Source organism: Cynocephalus volans, unplaced genomic scaffold, assembly GCF_027409185.1.
Source record: "Cynocephalus volans isolate mCynVol1 unplaced genomic scaffold, mCynVol1.pri scaffold_35, whole genome shotgun sequence".
NCBI classification, from domain to species: domain Eukaryota; kingdom Metazoa; phylum Chordata; class Mammalia; order Dermoptera; family Cynocephalidae; genus Cynocephalus; species Cynocephalus volans.
Window position 1 is genome coordinate 1,288,721 of NW_026902463.1, and position 16,626 is coordinate 1,305,346.

Here is a 16,626-nt window from a genome sequence, read left to right on the forward strand (position 1 = left end):
AAAAACAACAGGCTGACCTGGAGTTGGCAAGTGCATCACAAGCAATGAAGTTGTGATGAAACCCAGAGTCTCGAAAACAGCATTTAAGTCCTCTAAGAAAAGTGCTAAAAGTAATCCCTGCAGATGTGTCGTGGCTGTCCTGATGTGCTCAGAATGCTGAGGAAGGAAATCAAAGGTTGACGAAACATCCACCTGCCTGTTGAGGGTTACAGGATTGAAACAACGTGCTGGAGACTGACTGCACTGGACATATTACAAGGTAATATGGGGAATTTTAAACAAGTGCTGGAGCAAATTGGGATCCTAGAAAAATGCAACTGAGTACAGGAAACACTGTCCTCAGCCCTTTCAAGTTAAGGAAGGGTTTGAGGTTACCTGAGAACCAACCCTGACCACAACCATGATATCCAGCCCTAAACCTCGAGGCATAATCCTAACATTAACCCGTGCAATACTGGCGTCTCTGTCCCTACAGTTCCCATCAACAGAACGAACCCACCCCCATGGGTTCACAGAGCCCTGGGGTGTTGGGGTGGGGATGGGGGGCCACACAGCTCTGGACCTGGAACCATTTCTCAAAACTTCTGTCTGCATCTTGCTTTCCAACAGGGAATTAAACCCTGTCTACATTGCTTGTTTCCTTTCAGTAGATGAGAGTGGAAGCCAGACTGAGAAGGGGCCTCCACCTGGATCACAGGTAGCCCTGAACCCTATGACGACCACATAAGAATTTCAAATCAACTAGCCAGAATGAAAAAGAAGCATCCCGAGAGTGTCTGCAGTGCAGCCAGGGATGGCAGTCACTGGACCATGCCAGGTGTTGGGATTGAGGTGTCTGGGCACCCAGATTGCCCTGGGTGGGTCTTGTCACCACAATCTACCCATTGTCCAGTCTGACCCTCAGCAATGTACCCGTGGTGCCTGGAGATGGGCAGGAATGGTCAGCACATCTCAGAAGTCACCCAAGTGTCCCCCAGCTGATGACCTGCAGAGAGCTGACACTGAGGACATCGGCCTGACATTGTCCTAAACACCATGTGTGTCTACCCAATTAAGGTCAGAAGCAGCCAGTGACTGCTGCTTCTTGTAGCCAGTGACATCGATAATATTGTGATAGATGGAAAAGAACATGAGAGAAGAGAGTTCGATTGTGTGTATAATGAGAGATATACAGTGAGAGATGTAAAGTGAGATATGCTGAGATATTTATATAGTGAGATATATAGTGAGATATTTTTATAGTGAGATGTTTATATAGTGAGATATGCGTATAATGAGAGGATTATACAGTGAGAGATACATAATGAAATAAATAAATAGTAAGGTTTTTATATAATGAGAGATACACAGTGAGAGATATATAGTGAGATATTTATACGGTGAGAGAGATATATAGAGGTGTATATGTATTTGTACATAAGCACACTTACATAAAAGTCTCCATTTCTTGGCAAATTATCCAAGAACTCAGCCAGTCTGTGGCAAAATTTAGTCACAGACCCTGGTGTATTAGCCCATTTTTGTGTTGCTGTAACAGAATACCTGAGACTGGATAATTTATAATGGAAAGAGTTTTATTTGGCTTAGGATTCTGGGACAGCTGCATCTGGCACAGGCCTCCGGCTGCTTCTACTCATGGAGGAAAAGCAGCAGCAGCTGGCGGGTACCAGCAGATCACATGGTGGGAGGAAGCAAGACAGAGAGAGAGAGAGAGAGTCAGGCTCTCCTCTTCTTTTAAAGCCCTCAGAAACACGCCCCTGAGCACCATTTTTAATCCATTTACTACTGCATGGTCCTACAATCCAGTCACCTCTTTAAGGCTCCACCTTTCAATTACCATAATAGGATTTCCCACCCTCTTAACAGTCAGAGTGGGGGCTAAGTTTATTTATTTATTTATTTATTTTGTTAATTTTATTTTGTCAATATACAATGTTGTTGATTATTGTGGCCCATTACTGAAAACTCCCTCCCTCCTCTCTCTCCCCTCTCCCTCCCAACAATGTCCTTTCTGTTTGCTCATCGTATCAACTTCAAGGAATTATAGCTATTATATCTCCCCCCACACACCGTTTTTTTTTTTTTTTTGCGTGTGTGTGTGTGAATTTATTTATCTATTTTTAGCTCCCACCAATAAGTGAGAACATGTGGTATTTCTCTTTCTGTGCCTGACTTGTTTCACTTAATATAATTCTCTCAAGGTCCATCCATGTTGTTACAAATGGCACTATTTCATTCCTTTTTATAGCAGAGTAGTATTCCATTGTGTAGATATACTGCATTTTCCGTATCCACTCATCCGATGATGGACATTTGGGCTGGTTCCAACTCTTGGCTATTGTAAAGAGTGCTGCAATGAACATTGGGGAACAGGTATACCTTCGACTTGATGATTTCCATCCCTCTGGGTATATTCCCAGCAGTGGGATAGCTGGGTCATATGGAAGATCTATCTGGAATCGTTTGAGGAACCTCCATACCATTTTCCATAGAGGCTGCACCATTTTGCAGTCCCACCAAAAATGTATGAGAGTTCCTTTTTCTCCGCAACCTCGCCAGCATTTATTGTTCAGAGTCTTTTGGATTTTAGCCATCCTAACTGGGGTGAGATGGTATCTCAGTGTAGTTTTGATTTGCATTTCCCGGATGCTGAGTGATGTTGAGCATTTTTTTATATGTCTGTTGCCCATTTGTATATCTTCCTTAGAGAAATGCCTACTTAGCTCTTTTGCCCATTTTTTAATTGGGTTGCTTGTTTTTTTCTTGTAAAGTTGTTTGAGTTCCTTGTATATTCTGGATATTAATCCTTTGTCAGATGTATATTTTGCAAATATTTTCTCCCACTCTGTTGGTTGTCTTTTAACTCTGTTAATTGTTTCGTTTGCTGTGCAGAAGCTCTTTAGTTTGATATAATCCCATTTGTTTATTTTTCCTTTGGTTGCCCGTGCTTTGGGGGTCATATTCATGAAGTCTGTGTCCAGTCCTATTTCCTGAAGTGTCTCTCCTATGTTTTCTTTAAGAAGTTTTATTGTTTCAGGGTGTGTATTTAATTCTTTAATGAATTTTGAGTTGACTTTAGTGTATGGTGAAAGCTGTGGGTCTAGTTTCATTCTCCTGCATATTGATATCGAGTTCTCCCAGCACCATTTGCTAAAGAGGCAGTCTCTTCCCCAGAGTATAGGCTCGGTGCCTGTGTCAAAGATCAGATAGCTGTAGGTGTGTGGGTTGATTTCTGGATTCTCAATTCTAATCCATTGATCAGTGTGTCTGTTTTTATGCCAGTGCCATACTGTTTTGGTTATTATAGCTTTGTAGTATAGTTTAAAGTCAGGTGGTGTTATGCCTCCAGCTTTATTTTTTTTTGCTCAGCTTTGCTTTGGCTATGCGTGGTCTTTTGTTATTCCACGTAAATTTCTGGATAGTTCTTTCCATTTCTGAGAAAAATGTCATTGGACTTTTGATGGGGACTGCATTAAATTTGTATATCATTTTGGGTAGTATGGACATTTTCACTATGTTGATTCTTCCAATCCAAGAGCATGGGATATCTTTCCATCTTCTTGTATCCTCTCTAATTTCTCTCAGCAGTGGTTTGTAGTTCTCATTATAGAGATTTTTCACATCCTTGGTTAACTCAATTCCTAAGTATTTTATTTTTTTTGGTGGCTGTTGTAAATGGGCAGGCTTTCTTGATTTCTCTTTCTGCATGTTCACTATTGGAGAATAGAAATGCTCCTAATTTTTGTGTGTTGATTTTGTATCCTGCTACTGTGCTGAAGTAATTTATCACCTCCAAGAGTTTTTTTTGTTTGTTTTTTTTTTTTTTTTTTTTTATTGTAGAGGCTTTAGGCTGTTCGATATATAGGGTCATGTCATCTGCAAACAGGGACAGTTTGACTTCACCTTTTCCAATCTGGATGCCCTTTATTTCCTTCTCTTCTCTGATTGCTCTGGCTAGTACTTCCAACACTATGTTGAATAGGAGTGGTGAGAGTGGGCATCCTTGTCTAGTTCCTGTTCTTAAAGGAACAGCTTTCAGCTTTTCCCTATTCAGGATGATATTGGCAGTGGGTTTATTATATATGGCTTTAATTATTTTGAGATGCTTTCCCTCTATACCTAACTTATAGAGGGTCTTTGTCATGAATGAGTGTTGAATTTTATCAAATGTTTTTTCAGCATCTACAGAGATGATCATATGGTCCTTGTGTTTGATTTTATTAATATGGTGTATCACATTTATTGATTTGCATAAGTTGAACAAACCTTACATCCCTGGATGAATCCCACTTGATTGTAGTTAATAATTTTACATATGTGTTGCTGTATTCTGTTTGCTAGTATTTTAGTGAGGATTTTTGCATCTATATTCATCAAGGATATCGGCCTGTTGTTTTCTTTTCTGGTTATGTCTTTACCTGGTTTTGGTATCAGGATGATGTTTGCTTCATAGAAAGAGTTAGGGAGACTTGCGTCTGTTTCAATCTTTTGGAATAGTCTGTAAAGAATTGGTGTCAATTCCTCTTTGAATGTTTGGTAAAATTCTGCTGTGAATCCATCTGGTCCTGGGCTTTTCTTTGTTGGGAGCTTTCTGCTAACAGCTTCAATCTCCTTTATTGTTATTGGTCTGTTCAGATTTTCTGTATCTTCATGGCTCAGTTTTGGGAGCTGGTGTGTGTTCAGAAATTTATCCATTTCCTCCAGATTTTCAAACTTGTTGGTGTATAGTTGTTTATAGTAGTCTTGAATGATTCCTTGTATTTCAGATGAATCAGTTGTAATATCACCTTTTTCATTTCTAATTTTTGTTATCTGAATCTTCTCTCTTCCTTTTTTTTTTTTTTTTTTTAGCCATGCTAATGGTTTGTCAATTTTATTTATCTTTTCAAAAAACCAACTTTTTGATTCATTGATCTGTTGTATTGTTTTTTGGGTTTCAATTTCATTAAGTTCTGCTCTGATCTTAATGATTTCTTTCCGTCTGCGAACTTTAGGTTTGGATTGTTCTTGTTTTTCTAGATCTTTAAGGTGAAGTGTAAAGTTGTTCACTTGCCATCTTTCCATTCTTCTGAGGTGAGCATTTAATGCAATAAATTTCCCCCTTAATACCGCTTTTGCCGTATCCCACAGGTTTTGGGATAATAATAATGATGTATCATTATTTTCATTAGTTTCAATAAATGTTTTGATTTCCTGCTTGATTTCTTCTTGGACCCATATGTCATTAAGTAGAATACGGTTTAATTTCCATGTGTTTGTGTAGTTTCCAGAATTTCGTTTGTTATTGATTTCTAGTTTTAATCCATTATGGTCTGAGAAAATACATGGGATAATTCCAATTTTTTTGAATTTGTTGAGACTTGATTTATGACCCAATATGTGATCTATCCTGGAGAATGATCCATGTGCTGATGAGAAGAATGAATATTCTGAGGTTGTTGGGTGGAATGTTCTGTAGATATCTGCCAAGTCCAACTGGTCTAGAGTATTTTTTAGATCTTGTGCTTCTCTGCTGATTCTTTGCCTAGATGATCTGTCCTATATTGACAGTGGGGTGTTCAGGTCCCCTGCTATTATGGTAGTAGTGTCTATTTCCTTCTTTAGGTCTAATAGAGTTTGTTTTATAAATCTGGCTGCTCCAACATTGGGTCCATACATATTTATGATTGTTATGTCTTCTTGATGGATCAGTCCTTTTATCATTATATAGTTCCCTCGTCATCTCTTTTTATGGTTTTTAGTTTAAAGTCTACTTTGTCAGATATAAGAATAGCTACTCCAGCTCGTTTTTTCTTTTCTGTTTGCATGGTAAATCTTTTCCCATCCTTTCACTCTTAGTCTATGTGAGTCTTTATAGGTGAGGTGGGTGTCTTGAAGGCAGCGTATAGTTGGGTCCTCCTTTTTAATCCAGTCAGCAAGTCTGTGTCTTTTGATTGGGGAATTTAAGCCTTTTACATTATGAGTTGTTATTGAATAGTGTTGGTTTATTCCTAGCATCTTGTTGATTGTTGTTTGGTTGGCTTCAGTGTCTTTTGTTCCTTGCTTTCTGATTTACTGTTTGTTTTCTGTGTTTCTTGGTTCGTTAGGTTGTAGATAGCCTTTTTGTTTGTTTGTTTTCTCTTCATGAATGCCATTTGTATTATACTAGTGGCTTTAGATTTTTCTTGGGTTTTTATGGCAGTGGTAGTTATTTTTCAGGAACCAAACTCAGTACTCCCTTGAGGATTTCTTGTAAGGGTGGTCGTGTGGTGGTGAACTCCCGCAGTTTATGTTTATCTGAGAAATATATTATTTGCCCTTTATTTCGGAAGGATAGCCTTGCAGGGTAGAGTATTCTTGGCTGGCAATCTCTCTTTTAGTGTTTTGAATATATCATCCCTTTCCTTTCTGGCTTTTAGGGTTTGTGATGAAAAGTCTGATGTTAGTCTGATTGGGGCTCCCTTATAGATGATTTGATGCTTCTCTCTTGCAGCTTTTAAGATTCTCTCTATGTCTTTGAGTTTTGCCAATTTGACTATAACGTGTCTTGGAGAAGGCCTTTTTGAGTTGAATACATTTGGAGATCGTTGAGCTTCCTGGATCTGAAGATCTGTGACTTTTCCTATACCTGGGAAGTTTTCTGCTACTATTTTGTTGAATATGTTTTCAATGCAATTTCCTTTTTCCTCCCCTTCTGGAATACCCATGAGTCGGATATTTGAGCGCTTAAGGTTATCTGATATCTCTCTCAGATTTTCTTCAATGCCTTTGATTCTTTTTTCTTTCTTTCTTTCTTTCTTTCTTTCTTTTTTTTTTTTTTTTGTCTGCTTGTGTTATTTCAAACAGCCCATCTTCAAGTTCAGAGGTTCTCTCTTCAAGTTCCACAAGCCTGTTGGTTAAGCTCTCCATTGTGTTTTTTATTTCCCTGAATAACTTCTTCAGTTCGGCAAGTTCTGCTACATATTTTTTCAGGGCATTGATTTCCTTGTACATTTCCTCTTTCAGGTCCTGTATACTTTTCCTCATTTCATCATGATGTCTACCTGAGTTTTCTTGTATCTCATTCAGTTTCCTCAGAATTATCACTTGAAATTCCTTGTCAGTCACTTCAAGGGCTTCTTGTTCTATAGGATCTAGAGCTTGAGATTTATTATCTTTTGGTGGTGTACTTTCTTGATTTTTTGTATTTCTATCTTTTCTTTGTTGTTTATTCATTGTGGCAGGGGGTTTCACAGTCCACAGGTTTGGCACTATTGACTGACTAAGATGTTGCTGTGGTTGCCAATTTGGTATTGCTACCTCAGTGACTCCCTGTTCCTGTGTGCTCTGTTCCGGGCTGCTGGGATGCACCGAGGCACCGCAGAGCGTGTGGACTCTGCAGAGCTTCCCCTTCCCCTGCAGGATGTCTCCCTGCCCTGTGTGCGCTAGGCGGGGCTTGGGATGGAGCCGGGTGGCGGTGGTGAAGCCTACCTGCTGCTGGATTGTGCAGCAGCAGCGTGGACCCTGTGGAGTTCCCGCCTCCCCTGCCAGACGTCTCCCCGCTTTGTATGCACTGGGCTGAGCTGGGAATGAAGCTGGGTGGCAGCTGTGAAGCCTACCAGTTGGATCACGCAGTGGCGGCCCTGCAGGGCATGTGGTCTCCATGGAAATTCTGCCTCTCCCACTGGACGTCTCCCTTTCTCGGCCGCCAGTTGAATTGCTTCCAGCTCCAGGGACGGGCAGGTGGAGGCGGGGGGTGGGGGTCAGAAGCTGTGGTCACCGCTGCAGCCTGGGGTGACACACGCTGTTCAGGCCTCCATGTTTCCACTTCTGCGGCTGCGGCTGAGACGCGGGCTGCGGCGAACCGGGGGGTCCCTTGCTTGCGTTGGGGGAAGATTCCCGGTCCTCGGCAGGGTAAAGACACCCTTTCGAAGCCGTTCCTTTGCGCTGACTCTGCTACAGCTGCATCCAGCGCGGGCCTCAGGCTGCTTCTACTGGTGGCGGAAAAGCGGCAGGCACCTCTCCTCTTCCGCCATCTTGACCTCCCTAAGTTTCTAATTCATAAAACTTGGGGGACACAATTCAAGCTGCAATGAGTTGGCGGGGGGCATGATTCGATCCACTACACCTGGCGTCGTGGCTCAAGCTCTGCTGAGGTAGCCCCTGTCCGGTGATGGCAGATCCCCTGGACTGCTGACGCCCTGCACGCTCGGCTTCCCACCTGCTGAGAGGCTCCGTCTGGCTCGCGGAGAGGGTGAAGGATGCAGTCAGAAGGTGGACACTCGGGAACCACCTAAAGTAGGGGCAAACCTCCCGTCTGCCAGCTGCCCACTTCCTACACCTGCACCCCAGCTGTCACTCTGCTGCACCAACACCTGCCCCTCAGCTGTCGCTCTGCAGTACCTACACCTGCACCCCACCCTCAGGCTGCCATCTGAGCCGAATGCTGGCGGATGGGACCAAGCGGAGCCGGACGGTGGCGAGTGAAGTCGAGCGGTGGCGGGTGGAGCCAAGCGGTGGCGGATGGGACCGAGTGGAGCCGAGCGGTGACGGGTGTGGCGGGTGGGCGGGGTGGCGCCGGCAGAGAGCGGGGCGTTGGACGGGGGTAGCCGCGCGGCTGCTGGGCCCCGGCGAGCAGGTGGCCCGGGGCGCGCGGCGGTGCCCGGGCGCTGGGAGGCTCACGGCGGCCGTCGCGCAGTCTCTGGCAGAGCATGGCCCTGGGCGGCGCCCCGGTTGCCCCTGTCGCTCCTTGGCTCCCTCCCCGTCCTGACTCCCGCCCCCGACCACGCCTGGCACACGTCCCCGGGGCTCACTATGCGGTGCGGCTGCGGCCCGGGGTCCCGGGCTCCCGGGCTCCAGGCTTCGCCACGCCACAGCTGTGTGGACCCGGCCCGCAGGGTCCAGAGACGGGCCGCACGCACCGCGACCCGGGGTCCGCCGCTCCGCCCGCGGGTCAAGAGGGCTCTCGCGGACACCTGCTCTCTGCCGTTTGGCCACCCGAGTATGGATGGACACGACGCCCTCACAGCCGCGCTCCTTCTGGGACCATTAGTCCTACTCGCTGCTGCAGCCCGAGGGTCCCCTGGCCCTGGACAGCCCCGGGATGATCCCTCGCCAGGACGCCTTTCTGCTGCCTGCGCCATCCTGGGCTGGGGACTGACCTCCCTGGCCATGCCACTGACGCCTGCGAGCGCCCAGCCACGGCGCCACGCAAGCTGCATGGCTTAAGGTTGGGGCCCAACCCAAGTGGGCCCCATCTAAGCCCATCTCTCAGTGCACCCGTCAGTATCTCTCTCTAAGGAATAATCTTTATTGTGGTGAAACATTCGTAACATAGAACTGACCATCTTGACCATCTAAGTGTCCAGGTCAGGGGTATTGAGCACGTTCACACTGCTATGCAAACATCACCACTGTCCCTCTCCAGAACTCTCTCATCTCCCAGACTGAGACTCTGCACCCACTAAACACCAACTCCCGCAGTGCTGGGCTGGCGGCAGCCAGTGGACATCTGCCACTTGGGAATCTGACCACCCTGGATCCCAGTCTCTCCGCAGCTGGACTTGTGGTGAGGCTGTCGCACAGAAAAGGAACCAGAACGTCCAACTGAGAATTGTAAAAGGGGGTCTTTACCGGCAACTGTCTCTCCAGATATTCTGGTATGAGAAGAGCCCTGAGTTTAAATTGAAAGGGTCTTTTAAAGGCACATTGTCACACAGGCAAGAAAATCATATAGTCACACACTTAAAGTTATCATATAGTCACACACGTTTCCTCCTAGTTTGAGGAGGGAGGGGGTTTTTTGAGGCCTCCTGCAAGCTGGCTACAGAAGCCAAGACAAGCCAGTTAATCACTTAGGGACAGCAAAAACTTCCACAGAGCGGTTTCCTCCTCAGGTTGTCTAGATACATCCAGAAACAGCTCTTGGTTTTATTAGTCAGGGACAGCATAGGCGGGAAACAGCAAAGGCAGGCAGAATTTAAAATTTGTGTAAGAACAGGACAATTTTTAAACTTCAATTTTCACCATAGGTGTTGGGGGGTGGGTTCAAACAAGGACACTTTTTGAACAGTAAAAATGGCATTAGCTAAATCAATCTACCTCGTCACAGACTGTGAGGTGTGGCACATGCTCTGTGATGGGAGAAGAGCCAGTTCTTCCTCCGAGGGTGCAGCGGGGAGAGGAGACAAAGCCCAGTGCATCCAGTCCGCACCCAGCTATCTCTGCGGCCTGGTCTGTCTCTCGCTTCTGGGCTTGGTCCTTCATTCCTTCCCCAACATATCCAATACTCCTCCGCCTTGTGCCCATTTGCTTAAGATGGTTGAAACGGGTTTTATCTCCACACTCACGCTCCTGCACACTGAGGGTGCACTGAGGAATCACATTTTTCCAGGGAGTCTAAGGAAGCGCAGCACAGCACCCCAGAGTGTGTGTGCTGCAGAGAGAGGCCTCGTTTCTGTCGGGTCCTGACCACGTGAGCTAAGTCACTAAACCTCTCTTGAAACAGAGTAAGGCTAAGCCTGCAACCAAACTGACTCCATTTTCCCTGCAGAAGACACTTCGTTACTTTTCCACTCCTCAGTCATGAGACCCCTCTGGGCAAATGATTACCCCATGGGCTGCCCTGACAAAACAGACTGACATAAGACAGGAAACAGATATTTCCTGAGTGGAAAAAACCCTTCCCAAGGCTTGTTTACTACAATTGTAAAAGTTACAGATTAACCTAAGACCGCTTTAGGAATTCTCACCTGTGCACAAAGTATCAAGGTGACTGCTACAATGACCCTCCTGGGGTGACAATGATGAACAGCACTGCCTACTGAGCATGCACTCATGACACAACCAGGAAGAACAGAACTGACCACCTCCAGTGATGCTGCCTGCCACCCCTTAACTCCTTTCCTATAAAAAGACCCTGAGCAGCTCCCCTGGGGGGGCTAAATTACTGTTGCTACCCCCCTCATGAATAAGTCCATCTCCTCTTTTCATAAAGCGCTGCTTGCTTTACTGCTGGGTACATGATTCATTTCTATGACTTTGGAATCCGATTTCCTAATTTAATCACTGGCAAAAATTGGGAGGGCATCGGAGAGGACTCCAGCTGCAAGAGGCAAGTGGCCACTGGGACTATTTTGCTCCCATGTCTCTGCTGCTGGCAGATCTCTCCTGGAGTCCCTGTCCTAAGTTCTGACAAGGCAATGCTTTATTATCTTTACCTTTCTCTGACTTTCCGAGACCTGTTCTGTTTGCTTGGATTGTATCCACGTCTGTGCAGGTGCACCGTGGAGGGCTCCTGGTTATGCTTTGTTTTTTTGATTTAAATCTAGTTGGTACTTTTCTTCTTTATGCTGAAAGCAAGGGGGAGAACTTCTTTTATCAATTCTTGTTAATGGGGTAGGTTGGCCCTGCCGATTGGGTCTAGGCTGAACTGGTTCCACTGCTCCTCTTTTCTCTTTGTTTGTTTGCTTGGTTAGACATTTAGTTGAGTACGTGTAATCTGAATAAACCTTCCAATCCGTGCATCAGCTTTTGGACTTCGAGGTCATTTGTTTAATGCGAGAGGGCAGGGCAAGCCTGGCCGGTTGGTAACACTCTGTGCCTCAGTTTCTTTGTCAGAAGAACAGAGAGAGTATATGTTCCTGCCTGTACGAGTTTGTCAGGGCTGCCATAACAAAATACCAAGAACAGGGCTTCAGCAGCAGAGCTCTATCCTCTCACAGTCCTGGCCAAGATCGAGGTGTGGCAGGGCCAGTTTCTCGTGAGGCCCTCTTCTCCCTGTGTCCTCGCGTGGTCTTTTCACTGTGTACAAGCATCCTTTCTTTGTGCCCAAATTCCCTCTTCTTATAAGAACAGGACATTGAATTAGGGCCAGGCCTAACAACCTCATTTTATCACCGTGAGACCACATATAGTCACATTCTGAGCTACTGGGGGTTAGGGCTTCAACTTATGAATTGGGGTGGGGGAGCCCAATTCAGCCCATAGTGCTACCTCACAGAGCTGTTGCAGGGCTAATGAATGTGTATAACACACTTAGCACCATGTCTGGCACATGGTAAGTACTCAATAAAAGTTAGCTCTCCATATTATTATGTATGTCGTTGATTGCTTGTATATCTTTCAAAGGCAGACTGGTATGGTTTGAATTGTGTTTCCCCAAAAAGTTGTAATCCCCAGTACCTGCGAATAGGGTCTTTACAAACGATCAGGGTAAGATGAGGTCATTGTCGTGGGCCTATAAGCCAGGACGACTGGGGTCCTTTTTGAAAGAGGAAATCTGGGTATAGGAAAGACATGGATGGGGGAAGCTGGCTCTCTACGATAGGGGGAAGCTGGCTGTCTACAAACCAAGGCCGCTGTGGCCGTTGGAAGCTGGGAGAGAAGCATGGGGCAGGTTCTTCCCCACAGCCTCAGAAGGAGCCAGTCCTGCCGACACTCGATCTTGGGCTTGTGCCCCAGAACAGTGAGAGGGGACACCTTGCTGTTCAAGCTTCAGCTGTTCGAGCTGCCCTGCCTGTGGTCCTCTGTTGTGGCAGCCCCGGGAACCTAATGCACAGACTGCCCTTTTCACTCCTAAACACCCAGAGCCCAGTCTAGCCCTGGCGATGCCGCAAGCGTGCTGTAAGTAGGTTCTGAGTCTGCTATGAAGTTTCACCGTCCCTCTGCGTTGAAATCATGTGTCCTCATCAAGCACTTACTGCTGGTTCACAAAAGTTCCTTCACGATATTTAAGGTGCTGGAATCATGAAATAATACTTCCGTCTTTTTTGAAGGTATGATTTTTTGGACTTTTGTCCCCTAAGTTTCCCCAAGAGATCCTCCAAAAAAAACCCAAATAAAACCCCGAAGTCTCTTTTATTCTGCAGGTGTCTGGGAGATGGAGAAGGAGTGGGAGAGAATCTGTCCCAGTGTTCCTGTCCCTGGGGGCCATGATTCCCCTCAAGCCTGTGGAAGTCCTGTTGCAGCTGGGAACAGGTAAAAACTTGCTATTTAGTTTTTGGACAGTCAGATGAACAGGCCATTTGCAGCAGCAACAGTTTGGGCTCAGGGCTGAGAAGAAGGCAGGGATCCAATTGCTTCCCTTGATAGCCGAAGCAGCAGCTTCTCCACCCCATGTCTGTCATCCAAACATGCCATGGACACCTTGGGGGTGGGCAGGGTGACTTACTCGATGCACAGTGCCATGCAGAGTGGGAACCATGGAAACCACAGCACAGATGGAAAGTCCCATAGCCAGGAGGCAGTGCTGACAACGCTAGACCCTCCCCGGGGCAGAGGGTCTCTGCTGCCCGACACCCCAGTGATGCCCAGCAGGCAGCCCTGTGAGCCACCAGCCTGCGCCATGGCAACTTCACAGCAGCTGGATTTAGAGGTGTGACGCATCTGAACTGAGAGGCTCAAGCCATCGTGGCCGCTGCCTTGTGTGGCTCAGAACCTGCCTCAGCCAAGATGGCCCCTGACCACCATTGGGGTCTGCTGGTGACAGACTTCCCCTTGCCCCTTCCTTGTCATCGCTATGCTGATGACACCAGCAGTGCCGCCTCCAACTGGGCTCCTCTCCCCAGCTCCAGCTGCATCTATGCAGCCACCAAGTGACCACCTCCCCTGGAGTCTAAGAGGCATCCAGTCAGCAGAGATGGGGTTTGCTGTGCCCACCCCGGGGGTTTGCTCTGAGCCAGACACAGGGGCTGTCCACTATCCCCCACTCCCCTTCACGCCGTAGCTCTGCACCTTAGTGCTCCTAAAGGTTCCTCCTCCAGAACCTAATCCCACCACTCATGCCACCTGCAGCCACAGCCCCGTCAAGCCCCCACCTGCGTCACCACCTAATGCACTCCTCGCCCCCAGCATCACACACCCAGACCCATGAGGCTTCCGGAACCAAACGTCAGACCCGGGCACCCCCACTCCCAACTCCTGAAGGTCTCCATGTTTGCTGAGCATCTGTCAGGGGAGACATCACACAGCCCCGAAGTCCTCTCCAGGATGCCCCTTAGCTTCCTGACACCAAGCACTCCTGGATGGGTTACATGGGTGCCCCAGAAGGTCGAGGTGACACAGCCTGATGGAAGACACCCCAGAACCGCTCAACTCAGGAGGGGATTGGCCCCCTCACCATGGGATTAAAAGTGCCAGTGGATTTCCCAGCTGGGACTCCAACCCCTGTTCATAGAGTGTCCCCCAAGCCACCACATCACCCCATGGGACTTGAGGCGAGAGGGACTAGAACACATTTTAGCCCTAAGTAGGGTGCATGGGCTACGCCAAGTCCCCTTAAAGCTCATGTGTTGGAGCCCTGACCCCAGGACCTCAGAATGTGACTGTGTTTGGAGACAGGGTCTTTAAAGAGGTGATTAAGATAAAATGAGGTCACTAGGGTGAGCCCTGATCCAAGAGGACTGGTGTACTTATAAGAAAAGAAGATTAGGACACAGACACACACAGAGGGATGTCCATGTGAGGTCAGAGGAAGAAGATGGTGTCTACAAGGAGAGAGGCCTCAGGAAAAACCAGCCCTGCCACGTCCTGATCTCAGACTTCCAGCCTCCAGGACTGGGAGAAATAAATGTCTGTTGTTTAAGCCGCCCAGGCTGTAGGACTTTGTTATGGTGGCCCTGGCAGGCTCACACAGAGTAAAATCAGATCCCAGACTCAAGGAGCCCACGCACCCCCCTTGTATGTTCGCTGTAACTTTACAGGGTCCCCAGGGACCTGGGGGTGTCCTGAGGAGAGGGCTGTGCCTTGGTGTACATAACCTTCAGGAAGCAGCCTCTTGCTCCCTCTGTCAGTCTGGCTGGTCTGGCTGCGACGTGTGCTAGATGCGTGAGTGCTTTCGAGTATTCGACACTGTGCATAATTGACTATGCTGAGCATCACAGCCATGCTTAGACTGGGACTCTTCTAACCCTAACTGGCAGCCTCGAGGCTGCGATGCTGAGCAGTTAGGGGCTGCCCTGGGCGCATGGATAGCAGAGTCTGCTGTCCCAGGGTGCACGCTGTCAATGTTGAAACTCCATGCAACTCTGCCTCCAGCTCCATGCTCCCTGCACCTCCCAGCAACATCTCCCACGTGACGAAGGGATTTCAGCCTTGGAGCAGGGACGCTGCTGTTCTGCAGGGGCAGATGGTTCACTGGGGAGGGATGCTGGGCTCACAAAGTGTCTGATGTGAGGAGAACCAGGGTAGAAACCATTGTGCCCATGCCTCAGCCTTGACCTGGTCTCTCGCCCAACTCACCACACAAACATGGGACTCCAGGTGTCCTCACCTGAGTGTGCTCAGGCCACACCAGGCTCTTCTGGACAGTTGCATCTGTTCTACTAATTTTGACCATCATTCCAAACTCATTTGTGGCCTCCTGAATCCAGGAGTGGTCCCCACTTGGGACCTCTAGGTGTGTCCCTTGGGTTCCAAAGATTAGTGTGTTCTGTGGCCAAGGAGGCCACTGTCTGCTAAGATGGGTGTTCTGTGTCGGGCCCTGACCAGGAGTTTACCTGTCATGCGATGAAGTGGTGCCTGGGGTCTGCTGGCATCTTTGGGCCTCAGTGACCTCCCTGGGCAGTGGAAACAGAAGCAGTTCTGCAGATCTCATCAGAGCTACCAGGCACCTCTAGTTGGCCTTCTGCACACACATGGTATCCTTTTGTGAAAGGGTGTGTCACACGTGTGGCCCCAGTCCTAAGCTGCCCCGTGAACACAAGGTGAGACCCTAATGCTATGTGGGGTGCTGAGAGCACTTAATGCCTCTCAATTGAGAGTGCTGGATATTTTCTCGGCAACAGAGACTTATGGCACCTGGGAATTTTAACTATGCAGGTTGATGTCAGACAAGCTATTGGCCATTCTCTACCAAGTGTCTGCAATTACAGCGAATTTGCTAGTTTGTGTTGTTAAACAAAGCGGGCTTCCTGTAAGTACGGCTGTCCCACTTGCAGGCTCTCTGGGAGGCTGGGCTGGAATCAGCTGAGTGACAGGTTAATTGCCACTTTCCCTCATAAACCCTGAAAATGTTTCCATTACAAGCATGTTCACCCGAGTGCTCACTACAAAGCAGCGACATACCACGAATGCCCCAACACACCAAGAAAGAGAATGGCAACATCCCTGTGGGCCTGGCCCCTGACTGCGTGCTGACCAGCCAGTTGCTGCAGCACGGTGGCCCACAGCCATCTGCATGGACTTAGCTGGATTATTCAACAGGATAGACAAGGGTGTATAATGTGCAGACAAATAGAGGAAGCAATAGGAGAAATTTTGTGCATAACATGACTGCATCCGTGTTGAACACAGCTACACACACTCTCAGAAGGCGAGTTTATTCCTGCGATTTTCTCCAGGAACTCCACTCCCATGCCTGATGCAGAACTGCAGTTGTTTGGCATGATCACCGCCACTGTTAGCGTCAGGCTGGCAGCTACCACATGCCCCTCTTACAGGATTCCCACAGCCACACTGCATCGGGGGTGTGGTCTGCACTGACCTGCACCTCAGGCATCATTGTGCCCAGAGTCCAGCTCACCCCACAGTGTTGGAGCTACCCAGCACCCACCACAGTCTGCTTTCCTTTGTCCTGAGATTGTGTCCAGACAACATCTCCCACCTGCCCCACCCTGCAGCTCAGGCGCAATGACCCCAAGTTTCCAGTGGGAAGTGGGTGGAGGTGAG

At 47.7% G+C, this 16,626-nt stretch overlaps 1 protein-coding gene across 1 annotated transcript in view; it reads left to right on the forward strand.

Moving 5' to 3' along the window:
* LOC134369083 (histone-lysine N-methyltransferase PRDM9-like) overlaps positions 1–8,728 on the forward strand; it is a 31,035-nt gene extending 22,307 nt beyond the window's left edge. Inside the window, exons 7-8 of the mRNA XM_063085265.1 lie at positions 8,139–8,212; positions 8,385–8,728. Of these exons, the coding sequence (XP_062941335.1) occupies positions 8,139–8,212; positions 8,385–8,728 (418 nt within the window). The remainder of the gene's footprint in view (positions 1–8,138; positions 8,213–8,384) is intronic.
* The last annotated feature ends 7,898 nt before the right edge of the window (positions 8,729–16,626 follow it).